Source organism: Elephantulus edwardii, unplaced genomic scaffold, assembly GCF_000299155.1.
Source record: "Elephantulus edwardii isolate Elephantulus edwardi_28Jun2011 unplaced genomic scaffold, EleEdw1.0 scaffold00185, whole genome shotgun sequence".
In the NCBI taxonomy this organism is placed as follows: Eukaryota; Metazoa; Chordata; class Mammalia; order Macroscelidea; family Macroscelididae; genus Elephantulus; species Elephantulus edwardii.
The window spans coordinates 3,849,447-3,863,687 of NW_006399935.1; the positions used below are offsets into that span (position 1 = coordinate 3,849,447).

General features: G+C 51.6%; 1 protein-coding gene across 1 annotated transcript in view; it reads left to right on the forward strand.

Moving 5' to 3' along the window:
* Positions 1–5,829: 5,829 nt before the first annotated feature.
* Positions 5,830–14,241, forward strand: part of RFX2 (regulatory factor X, 2 (influences HLA class II expression)) — a 49,287-nt gene continuing 40,875 nt past the window's right edge. The window contains exons 1-3 of the mRNA XM_006896428.1: positions 5,830–5,934; positions 10,082–10,171; positions 13,844–13,923. Of these exons, the coding sequence (XP_006896490.1) occupies positions 5,830–5,934; positions 10,082–10,171; positions 13,844–13,923 (275 nt within the window). The remainder of the gene's footprint in view (positions 5,935–10,081; positions 10,172–13,843; positions 13,924–14,241) is intronic.

A 14,241-nucleotide genomic window follows, 5' to 3' on the forward strand; every position in this document is an offset into this window, starting at 1 on the left:
ATATATTCCAAATATATATACATATATTCCATGGTTATGTCTTAATGGTAGATTGATCATTTTATCATGTGATTTCCCTCTTCATCTCTGACAATATTCTTTGTCTAAGTCTCTTGCATCTACTGTAGCCACTGTAGTTTCCTTATGTTTATGTGATATGTCTGTTTCTATCCTATTGTATTTTCTGGAGCCCTGGTGGCACAATGTTTAAGCACTTGGCTGCTAACCAAAAGGTTGGTGGTTCAAACCTAACCATCCACGGAAGAAAGACCTGACAGCCAGCCTCTATAAAGATGAGTGCCCAGGAAACGTGGGCAGTTCTGCTTTGTTCCACAGGGTCACGGAGAGTTGGAAATTACTGGATGACAATTATTTTGTTATCTTTTCAGCACCACAGGGTTTAGGGCTGTTGTACGTACAGTCGCTATGAGTCACAGACGACTTAATGGCACGTAACAACAACAGCAGCAAAGTGCTTATTGAAATGTGAATTCTGTGGATCACTTTCTGCATCAGAAAACAGACACGCCACCCCCACCCCGCCTTCTGAAATGACTGTATCCATAACTTTTCTCTTTACTATTGGCTATCATCATCCTACGGAGCATCTCGCCACTCATTGGATTGTACTCATCATCTCTGGACTGTATTCGCTGCCTGAGTTAGTCCTGCACTTAAACTCTGTGCCAGAACACAGTGTCCTGCGATGCTCTTATTCCTGATGTGCTTTTCACTGGATGTTGTTCTGAGGAGCGCTCGAGTGTGCTCAGTTTGCAGCGACCCCGTGTACGTGAACGCATGGCACGTACATGTACGTGTCCCTGCACGCGCCTCGCAGTCATGGTTGAATTTCAGCCCACTGCTGCAGCGACCGTGTCCGTTCATCTCCGGAGGGCCTTCCTGTTACGGACAGAGTACTGACCCTCTACTTAACGGAGCATGACGCTCTTCTCCAGGACTGGTGCCCTTGAGAACACGTCCCGAGGCCGTGAGACAAAGCGTCCTACTAGCATTACTCCCCCCTAGACCACGGATGTTCCCCTCTTTATGGCCTCAGGCAGGCACCAAGTGTTGTGTGATGTGCAAAGCCTGGCTTCAGTTCTTACAGGGAACTCTTAAACAAGAGACTTAGACCAAGAAGAGTCCAGCAGAATAACTTCATAGTCAGCTGTGATAAAAGAGAAAGTTTGGAATCCAGGAAATACATGGTTGAAAATGTGTATTTCCCCTCTTTTAAAAGGAAAAAAAATCCCACAGTGTTAAGAAGGTTCAGGATTGGGGGTTACCCGAACCCTAGCTGACCTCCGTGTGGCTCTGGGGACATCTAGTGGTTGAAGAGAACTGAGCCATGCTGACAGGGACAGGCGCTTGAGGCGGACCCTGGGGGACCAGAGACACAGAGGGGGAGAGGTAGAAAATGGGGGCTCAAGGAACACCTCCTTTCAGAGAAGGTGGGATTCAACTAGTACATCTGGACTCACACACCCCTTTCTGCTTTCCTCGGACAAATTACTTAGTTGTTTCCTTTTTGTTGTTTTTAATGTGTTATCGAGTTGCCTGCAACTCATAGCGACCCTGTGTACAACAGCCCTAAACCCTGCTCTGTCCTGTGCCAACCTCACTGTCTCCAACACACTACCTCAGTTACCCCAGTCACTGAATCAATCCACCTCATAAAGGGTCTTCCTCTCCTGTGCTGTCCCTTCACCCTCCCAAGAATGACCTTTCCTCGAAGGAGTAGCGTGGTTTAAACCTCTCTAGAACAAACTTGTTTGTTTTCTTAGCAGTCCATGGTACCCTCAATACTCTTCTCCAGCACCACAGCTCAAACGCATCAGTTCTCCTTCTATCCTCCCTAGTCATTGTCCAGCTCTCTGATGTATAGCAAGTGATTGCCAAGACCATGGCCTGTATCAGACGCACATATTTTAAAGAGACACCCTCCCATCATTATTCTTGGAGGTGAGAGCTTTAGGGGCGATAGATGAACACATTAAAACTCTAGCAAGTGTGTGTGTGTCATGTTCAGACTCTGCTGAGCAGGTGCGTCCTCGCGGCGCCCCCTAGAGGCAGGAGCTGGAGCGATTTCAGACTCTGAGCGATTTCAGACTCTGACCACTACAGAGTCAAGGTCAGACACTGCTTATTTAACGGCAAAGACAACGTGAGTTCTCCTATTTTCATAGAATGAATTAATATCTTCTGCCACTTTGTGCTAAGCTGCTGAATCTTTTTGGTGATGGTTTTGTTAGGTGCCGTTGAGTCAGCTACGACTCATAGCAACCCGTGAACGACAGGATCTGAATCTCACCCTCTCCTCCACATCCTCGTGGCTGGTCTCTAACAGGCTTGAGCCCAGTGTTACTGCCACTGTGTTGCTCCCTCTTGCCTGGGGTCTTCCTTTCCTTCTCCGACCTTCCACCTTTCCCAGCATGATCTTTGCCCAAGGATTGGCACCTCCTGACACCATGCCTAAAGTACGTAAGATGGAGTTTCACCATCCTTGTCTCTAAGGAGCACCCTGGCTCCACTCCCTCCAAGAAGACTTTTTTCCCCCCTTGGCAATCCATGGACTACTCTGTACCCTTCTCCAACACCACAGTTCAAAGGCAGTGATTCTTATTCTGTCATCCTTATTCATTGTCCAACTTTCACATACATAGAAAGTAAATGGAATAAAACATGATTTGGACCAGGCACATCTTACTCTTTAAACGGCATCGTTGTTCTTAAGCACGCTGGAGGGATCCTTGACAGGACATTTTACCAATGCAGCACTTGTTCTCTTGATTTCTATGACCCTGGGTGTTGATTGTGGATACAAGCAAGATGAAATTGTTGACAACTATAGCCTTTTCTCCATCTGTCATGATGTTGCTGATGGTCCGGTGGTGAGGATTCTTGGTTTCTTGATGTTAAGTGCCGTCTAGTCGTAGGCGACTCAGAGCGACCCTACGAATGAAAGTCCTCAGCACTTGTGTGCGTGACTTTCATCCTTTCTCCAGGTTCGTAGGAATTCTGGAGGCAAGCTATTTATGGAAGTGGATGCCACTCCTGCTTCCAAGGGTTTCTTGATATTGAGCTGTAATCTGTGTTGAAGGTTGTAGTCTTTGATCTTCTGCACCAGATGTTTAAAGTCCTCTTCACTTTCTGTAAACAATGTTTTATCACCTGCATAACGTGGGCTGTTGATGAGTCTTCCTCCAATCCTGATGTCACATTCTTCTTCATATAGTCCAGCTTCTTTATTAAGACACTCAGCATACAGGTGAAAGAGGTGTAGAGGAAGAATCCATTCCTGACACACACATTTCTTTATTTTAAGCCATGCAATGTGCCCTTGCTCTATTCAGAACAGCTTCTTGGTCTAGATATAGGTTTGGCATGTTCTGGGATTCCCATCCTCTTCAAGGTCAGCCATAATCTGTTATGATCCACATACTCAAATGCCTTTGCATAGTCAGTTAAGGCTGGTATTCTCTGCCTTCCGTCAAGACCCACCTGACATCAGCAATGATATCCCTTGTGCCTCTTCTGAATCCAGCTTGACTCTTTGGCAGTTCCGTGTTGATGTGCTGTTCTATCCATTGTTTTAAATAATCTCCAGCAAACATTTTTATCTTGTTTTATAGAATATGGTTTTGTGGTTTTTTTTTTTTATCTGACAGCAAAGGAACCTACATCCTTGTGTCTGTCTAGGCAACAGTCTCTATGCAGACACAGTTCTGATTTCCCACTATAAAATCCCTGAGGACTTCTCTGCAGCCAAGGAGAAGGGCCGTGTCCCCACACAGACCTTCCCGGCATGCTGCTGCTGGTAGGTGCCATTCAGGTCAGCTCCAACTCAGGTGAGCCCAGCCAGCAGCAAGCCCCTGACCTCCTAGTGGCCACCACGTTCAAGGCCATTGATGCGGCCACGGTCTCAGCCCCTCTTGTTGAGGGTCTTCTCCTTCTCCGCTGACCATCTGCTTGATTAAGCATGACGTCCTCCTCCAAGGACGTGCCCAAAGGCTGGAGACCAAGTCGCCACCTTCTTGCTGCTAAGGAACACTCTCACTGCCCTTCCCCAGGACACATTTGCTTGCTCTTCTGACAATTGAGACATTCGGTGGTATTTGCTGGCGTAAGTTCTGCTTTAAACCCCAAGGCTCACAGTTCGAATCCATCAGCTGTTCCTTGGGAGCAAGATGGGCAGTCTCCTCGTGTGTGGTTTACTGTCTCTAAAAGCCCACTGGAGGTGAGCTGAGTTGTTCTGACTCGACAGTACGTAGAAACATAACCACCAGCTTTTCTCTGTCCTCCTTTATCCACTGCCTGACCTTCACATGCACAGAAGGAAGCTGATAAGTTCAAGTACATCTTAGTCCCCAGTATGGCTTCTTTGCTCTTCCACACTTTAAAGAGACCTTTGCCACTGCTCTGTCCATTGCAGTGTGTCCTTTGGTTTCTCCACTGTTGTTCCAGGGCCATTGATGGTGGATCCAAGTAAAATGAGACCCTTAAAAGCTGCAGTCTTCTTCCCTGTAAGGCAGTGGTTTTCAGCCAGGGCCAAGTACTGCCACCCCCACCCCGGGTGACGCTGAACTATTATGTAGGGAGGCACACTGCTAACCCAAGGCTGATGGTTCAAATCCACCAGTGGCTTCGTCAGAGAAAGAAGCGCGATCTCCCCATGTGCTGTATGCAGCCTCCAAACCCCACAGAGGGTCAGCTGGGAGTCACTTCTGACTCCAGGCAAAGAGGGCAAGACAGACACTGTTGATGATCACAGCTGGGGGCCCAGGGCACTGCCAGCGTTGCGGGGGTGCCAGGAAGGCTGCCAGCACCCTACGGTGCACAGCTGGCTCACCCCAGAGAAAGACCAGAGCCGAGGGGGAGGCACCCTGCCCGGGGAGAGTGCACCGGCCATTTGGGGCCGCATAGGTCCTGAAATGAAGCTTTGGCTGCGTCACCAAACAGTGGCACAGCCTGAGGCAGCCAAGGCAGTGGGCAGAGGGAGAGCTGGTGGGCCGGGCTTCCAGTGAGGACAGGCATCGTTTGCGTGATGATGTCGTTGGCAGGGCCTTTGTGGTGGGTGTTTCATATCAAGAGACCTGGTCTCTGCCTCGGTCCCCTCTCTGTGGAAGGGTTGTACAGCCTTTTTGCCTCTCTGACTTCCCAGCATTGGCTCGCTGCCTGCATCAACTCTGAGGACAGTTGATAACTCGTGCTGGCCTGGGTGGTGCAAGTAGTTCACTGCTCAGCTGCCAGCTGAGAGGTTGAGAGTTCAGATCCCCTTAGAGGCACCTCAGAATAAAGACCTGGTGATCTGCTCTGAAAAACCACGCCATAGAAAACCCTATGGAGTTGTAATAAGCAGGCCTGTTCAGTGAACAGTGATCCCAGGGAGGTGGATATTCGCTCTCCTTAGAACAATCAACCGTCTGCAACCAGAAGGGCAGCCGTTGTCCAGGAACAACACTCAGGAGACAGCATGGATCTGGGTGGAAGGATTAGTGGAAAGGAGAGTCACAGGGATGAAGTGGGAAGAGTGCAGTAAGAAGTAGGAAGAAGTAAGTAGGAAGAGGAAGAAGTAAGGTGGAAGAACTAAGAGTAAGAACTGTAATTCCTGTTGGGGTGCAAACGGTTGAATGAAAAATCCATTTGTTCTCTAAACTTTTTTTTTTTTCAAACCACACTTTTTTTTTTTTTTTAAACCTACAGAACAGATTTTGCTCCAATATAGGAGGCGTCTTCAGCCGGGTTTGTAGTTGTTAAGTTTTCACTTTGGGCTTCTTGATTTCAACCCCACCTGACTCACCCTCTCTCCACCTCTCACTAGAGCTGAGCATGCAGAGTCCCGAGGCTGGCGCCGACTCACCGGCTCCTGTGACCCTCCGTCCGTCGGCAGCAGCCTCAGCACCCGGGACCCAGCCCGTGCCCGCCTCGCCACAGGTAACAGAGCACCTATCGGCCTCCTCCCGGCCTCCCGGGCCCCTCCCGGCCTCCGGGGCCTCCCAGGCCCCTCCCTGCCTCCCGGGCCCCTCCTCCCGGCCTCCCGGGCCCCTCCTCCCGGCCTCCCGGGCCCCTCCCGGCCTCCCGGGTCCCTCCCGGCCTCCCGGGTCCCTCCCGGCCTCCCGGGCCCCTCCTGGCCTCCTGCCCCCCTCCCCCATGTGCCCAGCCCCCGCAGCCCCTGCTTGTTCATCCCACTGAGAATGATGCTAGATTCAGTACAGAGAGGACACTCCATTGTTCTGAATGGATTTATCAGCCCCTGCTGATAAAGGCAACTGCTGTCCAAATTGCCCCAGCTTTAGTATTTTGTTACTTCATTATTTGAGTGTTTTTTTTTAATCTCATCCCACTCAGAAAAATGTGATGACAGAAAAGAAATTACTGTTGAATATAAGTTAGTTTGGGATTATTGTGAGTGTGCGAGTGTGTGTGTGTGTGTGTGCGCGTGTGTGTGAGAGAGAGAGAGAGAGAGATCTGTAACAGCGCATTTGCCATCGCGTTATTTTGGCCTCTACAATTCGGATGTTAGCTGCAACCACTATGTACCTCCATCACCACACTCCACTTCCAGATTGTTCCATCGCTTAGCTTCTCATGCATGTTTCCTCATACTTTGGGAATTGCCCTGAAATCCAGAAATACATCACGGAGAAAACTGGAAATAAGTCAGACTTCTTTAGAGTCTGGTGCAAAATTACAATTCCATTCTAACATGTCTTGTTGTTGTTGTTGATTGCCTTTGAGTTAAGCATGACTCATAGTGACCCTTTGAACAAAAGGCCTGCAGCCCCTCTACAACTATCGACATTTATCAAAGTTCATGGAGTTTCTGGAGGCATGTTGTTTAGGAAGTGAATGCCACTCTCTAGTTGGTTAAAATTTGCCGTGGGAGAAGCTTCACACGGAGGCCCTCACCACTTCTGGATTTCTGCCACAAATCGTAGTGAAACAGAAAGCAGACAGATATCAAGAACAGGTGAGGCCTGAGACTGCTGGAGACAGATTCCCCATGGAACAGATTAGAAGCAAACAGAATCTTCTAGAAGATTCCATAGATTCATTGTGGCCATGAGACCAGCCATGCCTCACCAGCAGCAATCTGAAAATTAAAAGCATAATGAAATGATAGAAGAATATAGCGGAGCCAGAAGAAGAAGAAGGCTGACATGGAAGCCGCTTGGAGTCTGGGGAACACAGAAGGGTTTGCATTTAACAGCTACTCTGAAGAGGGGGTCCTGGTAGTGCTCACCCCTGACCTGACATCAGTGGTTCAAGCCCCACGGAATAACGACCTGGCGGTCTGCTTCTGTAAAGGTTACCCGCTGCTGCTGAGCCCGTCCTGGACTCAGCGACCTTCCATCGAGTCTCTAAGGTTGCGGCTCTTTGTGCGAGGAGAAGGTCCTCCAGCAGAGTGGTTGGTGGCCTCTCACGGCTGACCTTTTCAGCTAGCGCCTCAAGTGTAACACACTGCTCCCCAGGTTCCACACCCTACGGGGCAGCTCCACTCTGCCCCCCAAGGATTACTGTGAAAGCATACATCCCCCACCAAACCTAAAGGTTAGTGCTTTGAGCCGACCCGCAGAACTGCGGAAGAAAGGCCTGGTGATCTGCCTCAGCACAGACACAGGCAAGAGAACCCTTGGGCTTACATTCCCTCTGCACCACCTCGGTCCCCTCGGCTCAGAAATGACAACCACAGGTTAAAAACCATTTGTACAGCTTTTCTCTCTTTCGCATCTGGCCTTAGTAGGAAGGTGGTCTTGAGGGTCCATGTCCAGGCACCAAGAGCTGTGAGCAGGCCCAGCCTTGCCGAGGGCAAGTCCTAGCTTGTGTCTGTGCCAGGCCCTCATCCAGAACACCTCCTGGGCCGCCGTTTCCTCCCATCAGCACCAGCAGTCTCTGCCAAGGCTACTGGTGACCCAAGGGTCTACCTGCCTTCCCTCCCAGTGACCTGTGCTGCCAGCTCCCCACCAGTCCTTCTTTTCCCTCCTCCCCAGGCCCCCAGGTGCTCTCCACACTGAGCCCCTTCCTGTGTGCTCACCCACATCCTCAACAGGACCTGTCCCGCCAGCCCAGCCCTGTGACCTGCAGGCCACCTGGAGCTCCGCTCAGGGGCCATCCGGGCTGGTCGTCAGCTCCTTCCACGAAGAATCACCCTCACTCACTGGGTGCCCAGGTCCTTGACATGTGGCCAGGTGCACGAGAAGCATTGGATTTTAAAATATATCTGAGATGAACTCCATTTCCAAAGCCACATGGCTGTGGTAGCAGACCCGAGTGCAGACATCTTAGACACGTCACACAGCGCTGTGTGCAAATGCAAAAAGTCGGTCATTGCTCTGGAGTCCCAGCCGACTCATGGCTCACCCCCCACCCCCGTGGGTTTTCAGACACTGTAAATTGCACAGGAGACGATTGCCTGTCTTTCTTCTAAGGAGCAGCTGCTGGAATCGAACCACTGTTTTGTGGGTTGGCAGCACAGCTCTTTACCACCAGGCTGCCAGCACTTCCCATACAAATGTACCCCCATAATGTCCCCTTCACCCAGCTGTCTGTGTCCATTCTGCACTGATTCCTTTTACTAACTGAGGTAACAGTCATGTAACATTAAATTCACTCTTAGAACATGCCTGGGTCAGTGGCAGCTGGTACAGTCATGACCCTGTGCAACCAATGCCACTGTCTAGATCTAAAACATTCCCATCGCCCCAAAGGGTTCCCCGTGTCCAAAGAAAGGCCCCCTCCCGGCACGCCCTGTCCTGCTTTGCGTGCCCTTGGGTTTGCCGAGTCTGGTGTTTGACACACGGCCTGGGGTTCCTGCCTGGTCCTCATGCAGCCGCGTGTCCTCAGGTCCACCCCTTCTACGGTTGGGCAGTGCCCCTGTGTGGACAGGCTGTGTTGTATGTATCCATGCGTCCTGCTTGCATGTGTGCCTTCTGTGCTCTCCTGGTCATTGGTTGTGGCTCACGGCAGGGGCAGGTCCCTGCTGGACTGGCCCAGTGTCCTGTGTCCTGCTCCCCTGGTGCGTGTAAGCCTAACACTCTGATGCCACCTTTGTGTTGTAGTAGCACATTGTGAGCACTAGAGGGCAGGTGGTGGCGCAGGGTCGCCAGCATTTCAGGGTCACCACTGCTGTTGCAGTAGGGCTGCCCCATGGGGGTTCCTAGGATGTCATTATTGGGGGTGGATCGCCAGGTCTTTCTGCCTCGGAGCTGCTGGGTGAGTTCAAGCCACCAGCCTTTCGGTTAGCAGCCAAGTAGGAAGCCATTGCCCCACCAGGGTTTCTGGGGGCCACCACGCCCACCAACGTTTTGAGGCCACATCAGAAAGCTGCAAGATCACAGCCAGTGGCTTCCAGAGCCTGGTTCGCAGTCAGCAAGCATCCACTGTCCCCTCTGGGATGCATATCAATGCTGCACATCCTCAGAGCTTGGCATGGGCAGCAATACCCCAAGAAAATGAGCCACGCACACCCCTATAAGGGCTAGAGGGTGAACGAGGCCACAGGACAAGAGACCAAGAGGCTGAAAACTGGACATAGCCCAGATTCTAGAAGTCTGTGTTCTGGCCCTCGCTGTATAATGGAGACTTGTCCAGTGAAGCCTGGAAATCCTGGGGTGCCACAGAGCGCTCATTCGGGGGACACTGGTGTGGGTGGTTTTCTAGAAGGTGCTCACAGCTTTCCCCTTGGGCCAGGAGCACCCCTTATACTTGACCATTGTGGGCATCCTGTGGGGGAAATGGGGAGCATATGCCTTCCCTGTGTGCGAGTGTGTGTGTGTGTGTGTGTGTGTGTGAGAGAGAGAGAGAGAGAAAGAGAGAATTGTGTACATCTGTGTGTCGGTGTATGTCTGTGTGTGAGTCCGTGTGTGTTTGTGTGCGAGTCTGCATGTCTGTGCATGGATGTGAGTGTGCACGCACACCTGTGTGTGCACAGTCCCTGAGGTGCACCTGTGTGCACATACTCTGCGTGTGTGTGATGACCAAGCAGCAGCGCAGCAGGCAGGAAGTCTCCCTGGCCGTGACAGCTGTGTGTTTACCAAGTGTCCCCTGACATCTCAATGTCCTTCTCGTTCCTTCCTTCCAGCGGGTGTTGGTCCAGGCCACGGGCTCAGCCCCCAAAGGGGCCCAGATGCAGCCCCTCTCCCTCCCCAGAGCGCAGCAGGTGCCGCAGCAGGTAAGGACCCGCTGGCTCCGGCCCCCAGGCCCAGAGCAGAGCCACCGGACGGTGTAGGGGCCGAGTGTACTCACTTACCCAGCTTCCGTTGTTGGGAAAACCCCCACAGAGCACAGGCACAGCTCAGTGACACCAGCCACTTCTGCGGGTGCCACTGTCCTCAGCCTCCTCTTCTGATCGTTCCTCTCCTTCAATGTTGTTGTTGTTGTGTACCACATCCCAACCAACCCATCACAGACACTCCCATGGGTTTTCAGAGGCTATTACACGGGAGGAGACTGCCCGTCCGCTGGTGGATTGGAACCATGTGCCTTTGAGTTTGCAGCACAGCTTCTTACACTGGAAGCCCCCTGTCCAGTCTACACCCACTATGTTTCCTGCCTGCTCTTCTGCATAAGATGTCCTTGGTTGTCTGTCCTCTTACACGAGCAATTCACCAGCCCTTTCTCCCTTGGAACCCTGGCTGGGTTTGAACCACTGACCTTTCAGTGAGAAGTCGAGTGTTTCACCACCGCTCCACCAGGTCTCCTGGCCTGTGCGCAGCTAACACAGCACAGTGATGCCTTGGTGGCAAACCTGCCCTTTTTTCCTCTTTTCTGCTTAGTATCTTCAGTTCCTTGTCCTGAAGGTTCTTTGGGCAGCTATGAAAAACAGTAACAATTGTTTAAAAAAATAAGGGAAGAATCTTTTCTTGCAGAAAGTTTGGTTGTACTAAACCAAGAAAATTGCTGGGTCTTCCATGCATTTACAAATCCTTCAAGGATTGGGTGGGCATGGAGACACCCAGTGGCCCCTGCTTAGAAGTGCAGCCAGAAAGCCGGTACCAGCACCCCTGGGACTCACCTCAGATGAGCGCCTCCTCTGAAATTAAGTCATTGGAGAATAAAGCACACAGTCACTGCAGTCACCAACTTAAATCTCGAGTGTGACCTACAACAACACTGCACTAACCATTTCTCCAAAAGACTAGAAAGTAACATTTTTTTGGCTCTGCGGGCTAGACGGTCTTTGTCACAGACACTCAGCTCTGCTGTGATGTCAGGAGAGCAGCCCTGGATGATGTGCAGTGAGTGGATGTCACTGTGTGCCAATAAAACTTCATTTGCAAAAGTGGTCCGGTTTGGCCCCTAGCTGTGTAAGATGCTGCATTAAAACTAATCCAGGCCCCGAAGGAACCAAAAGCATCATCAGTTATGTCTAAGAGCAGAGAAGAGGCTGCCTTCTCCAACGGTCCCTCACCTAGACGGTGGTTAGTTGAGAAGTGCTTCCCTGCCCACTGTCAAAGAAAACTGGGGAGCTATGCAGGGGATTTTGCAAAACAGAGGCTCCGGCAGGCCAGCAGGGAACTGGCCCTTCCAGCCAGAGTCCAGGTCTTATTTCCTCACTCTCTGTCCATCTGTCCAGGGGGCCAGTGTGTGGCTGTCAAGGGCTGGGCCTGCCCCAACTCTTTTCTCTCTCTTCTTTGTCTGTCTGTCTGTCTGTGTCTCTCTCTGTATCTCTGACCTTCCTGGTAACTCTCCTAGTCTCCTAGCCCCATGGGCTTTGATTTCCTCCCCTCGAGATACCACTCAGTATTTCCAGAACTTTCCTTTGGCATGCTTGTTATTCCAGGGAATTGTGTGTTTTGTGAGTGCAAACCGTGGCCAAGTATACTAGCCAGTGGGCCTCGGCCTCATCCTGCAGCTTCCAGCAGTGGCTTTCAGGGGCCATGGTGAAAGACCTGGGTAAAGTCAGTACTTTGGCCCCCAGTTTCTTAACCCTAAAGTGAGGCTGAGCTGGACGTCCGTTAAGATTCCCTCTGCTAGGAGCAAAGAGAACCAGGAATAAGAGGAGGAAATGCAATCTGTGACTAACTGCCTCAGTGAGCAGCTGCCTTTGCCATGAGACCAGAACAACCGAACGGTGCCTTGCTTCCATCACCAGTGAAAGATTCTGTAGAAGGATCCTCATCAAAAGGGTGAGGGATGTGGAACAGAATTTCAAGTTTTCATGGAACCAAGATTTTCGGGAGGCATTGAGATGGGATGAACTTCAAACAATTGCCCTGAAATAATCTTTAAACCTTAAACCAAAAAGATCCCCTGAAATGTTGTTGAAACCAACCAGTTAAGCTTAGCTTAACGAGTGGAGTGTACACTGTCCTCTTTTAGAGACCGTTCAGTATGGACTGAGGCTCAATGTCAAGAAGACGAAGATTCTCACCACTGGACCAATCGGTAGCATCCGGATGGATGGCGAAGAGATTGAGATTGTTCACAGCTTCAGTTTGCTCGGCTCCACAGTCAACACTCTTGGCACCAGCAGCCAGGAAATCAAATAATGTATTGCGATGGGAAAGTCTGCTGTTAGGGCCCTCTCTAAAGTACTCAAGAGCAACGGTGTCTCTCTGGAGACTAAGGTGCTCCTGATACAGGCCATGGTCTTTGCAATCACTTGTTATGCATCAGAGAGTTGGACAATGACTAGGGAGGATAGAAGGAGAATTGACGTCTTTGAGCTGTGGTGCTGGAGAAGAGTATTGAATGTACCATGGACTGCCAAGAAAACAAACAGATTCATCCTAGAGAGGGTTAAACCAGGCTACTCCTTGAAGGCAAGGATTCTGGGGCTTCGTCTGACATACTTTGGACATGTTGCAAGGAGAGACAGGTCTTTGGAGAGGGACATCATGCTGGGTAGAGTAGAAGGACAGCACAGGAGGGGAAGACCCTCTATGAGGTGGATTGATTCAGTGACTGGGATAATCGGGATGGGTGTGTCAGAGGCAATGCGATTGGCACAGGATAGAGCAGGGTTTAGGGCTGTTGTACATAGGGTCGCTATGAGTCACAAACGACTCGACGGCACATAACAACAACAACTACATGGGATGACATTGGCAGCAGCGACTTGAGAGGTTAGGTGGGGAACTGGGCCAGGTCTGGGGTGGGGGATAGTGAGTCTGTGCTGATGAGGGAGGAACGGCCCACAAGAGGATGGTGAGGACAGCTGCACGGGCCAGCAGTGTTGCTGACCTGTGCCTGTACCTGTACCTGAGCCTGTGCCTGTACCTGTACGTGTAAGAGGTACTGGTGTATGTTTTAAAGCACTGTGTGTACTCTCCAAAAAACCAAAAAGTTTTAAATTCCTTTTTTGAAAATGGTGCTCTCTGCAGTGGGATTTTGAGGTTCTGCCCAGCGTGCCAAGCATCCCCCCCCCAGGCCGGCATCCCTGGGTTATCCATGAGCTGAGTCCGCAGGAGGACGTGGGGCTCCTCCCTCAGCGCCCCTCCATCTCCCCCCTCCAGATACCTGCCTTCCTCCTCTGTCCAGGCCTTCCCATTGAGACTGACTCCAGGGGCCCAAGCCTTCAGCAGGGATGGACCCCAAAGAGAACAGCAGGGGTTTATGTGGAGTAGATTAGCCTGCTCCCACTGCCCTCACAGGGCGATTCACACTCGAGGGCCAGGTTTTGCCCTCGCCCTGGGTTTCCTGGTGGGCGGGGTCAGCGCTTCTGCCCCACACACTGTGGAGGGTGACCTTGAGGATCACGTGGGTCGCATGGAGCCGGCCGTCCCTTGCTGTCCCCAGGACCACTCACCCCCTTGGGACAGGAGCTATTGTTCCCTGAAAGCGGCTTTAGCTGGAACGTCAGGAGGGATGGACGTCCATCACAGCGGCTGTGTCATTGCAGGTGCCGTCGGTCCAGCACGTCTACCCGGCCCAAGTGCAGTACGTGGAGGGCGGGGACACCGTCTACACCAACGGAGCCATGTACGTGCTGTCCCCTTCGCCCGCCACCCCAGCTCTCTGACTGAGGCAGCCCTCGAACAAATTCTTCCCCTTTTCTCACGTTGGTGGCGTGAATGATGAGCACGCTCTGCGGCTCACAGAAAAGCGGGGAGTCTGAGTAAACCCGGGGAGCCTGAGGGAAAGGCCCCGGACGCCTTCTCGACGTCAGCCCTCGGAATCCCGTGGCTCCTCCTGCTTCTGCTCTGGCAGGAAGCGAGCCGCTTCAATGGCCGCAGGTCCCAGCCCAGTTCTGTGAGCTCCACGGTCAGGTTCACACGTGACCACAGCCCCCATCCCAGC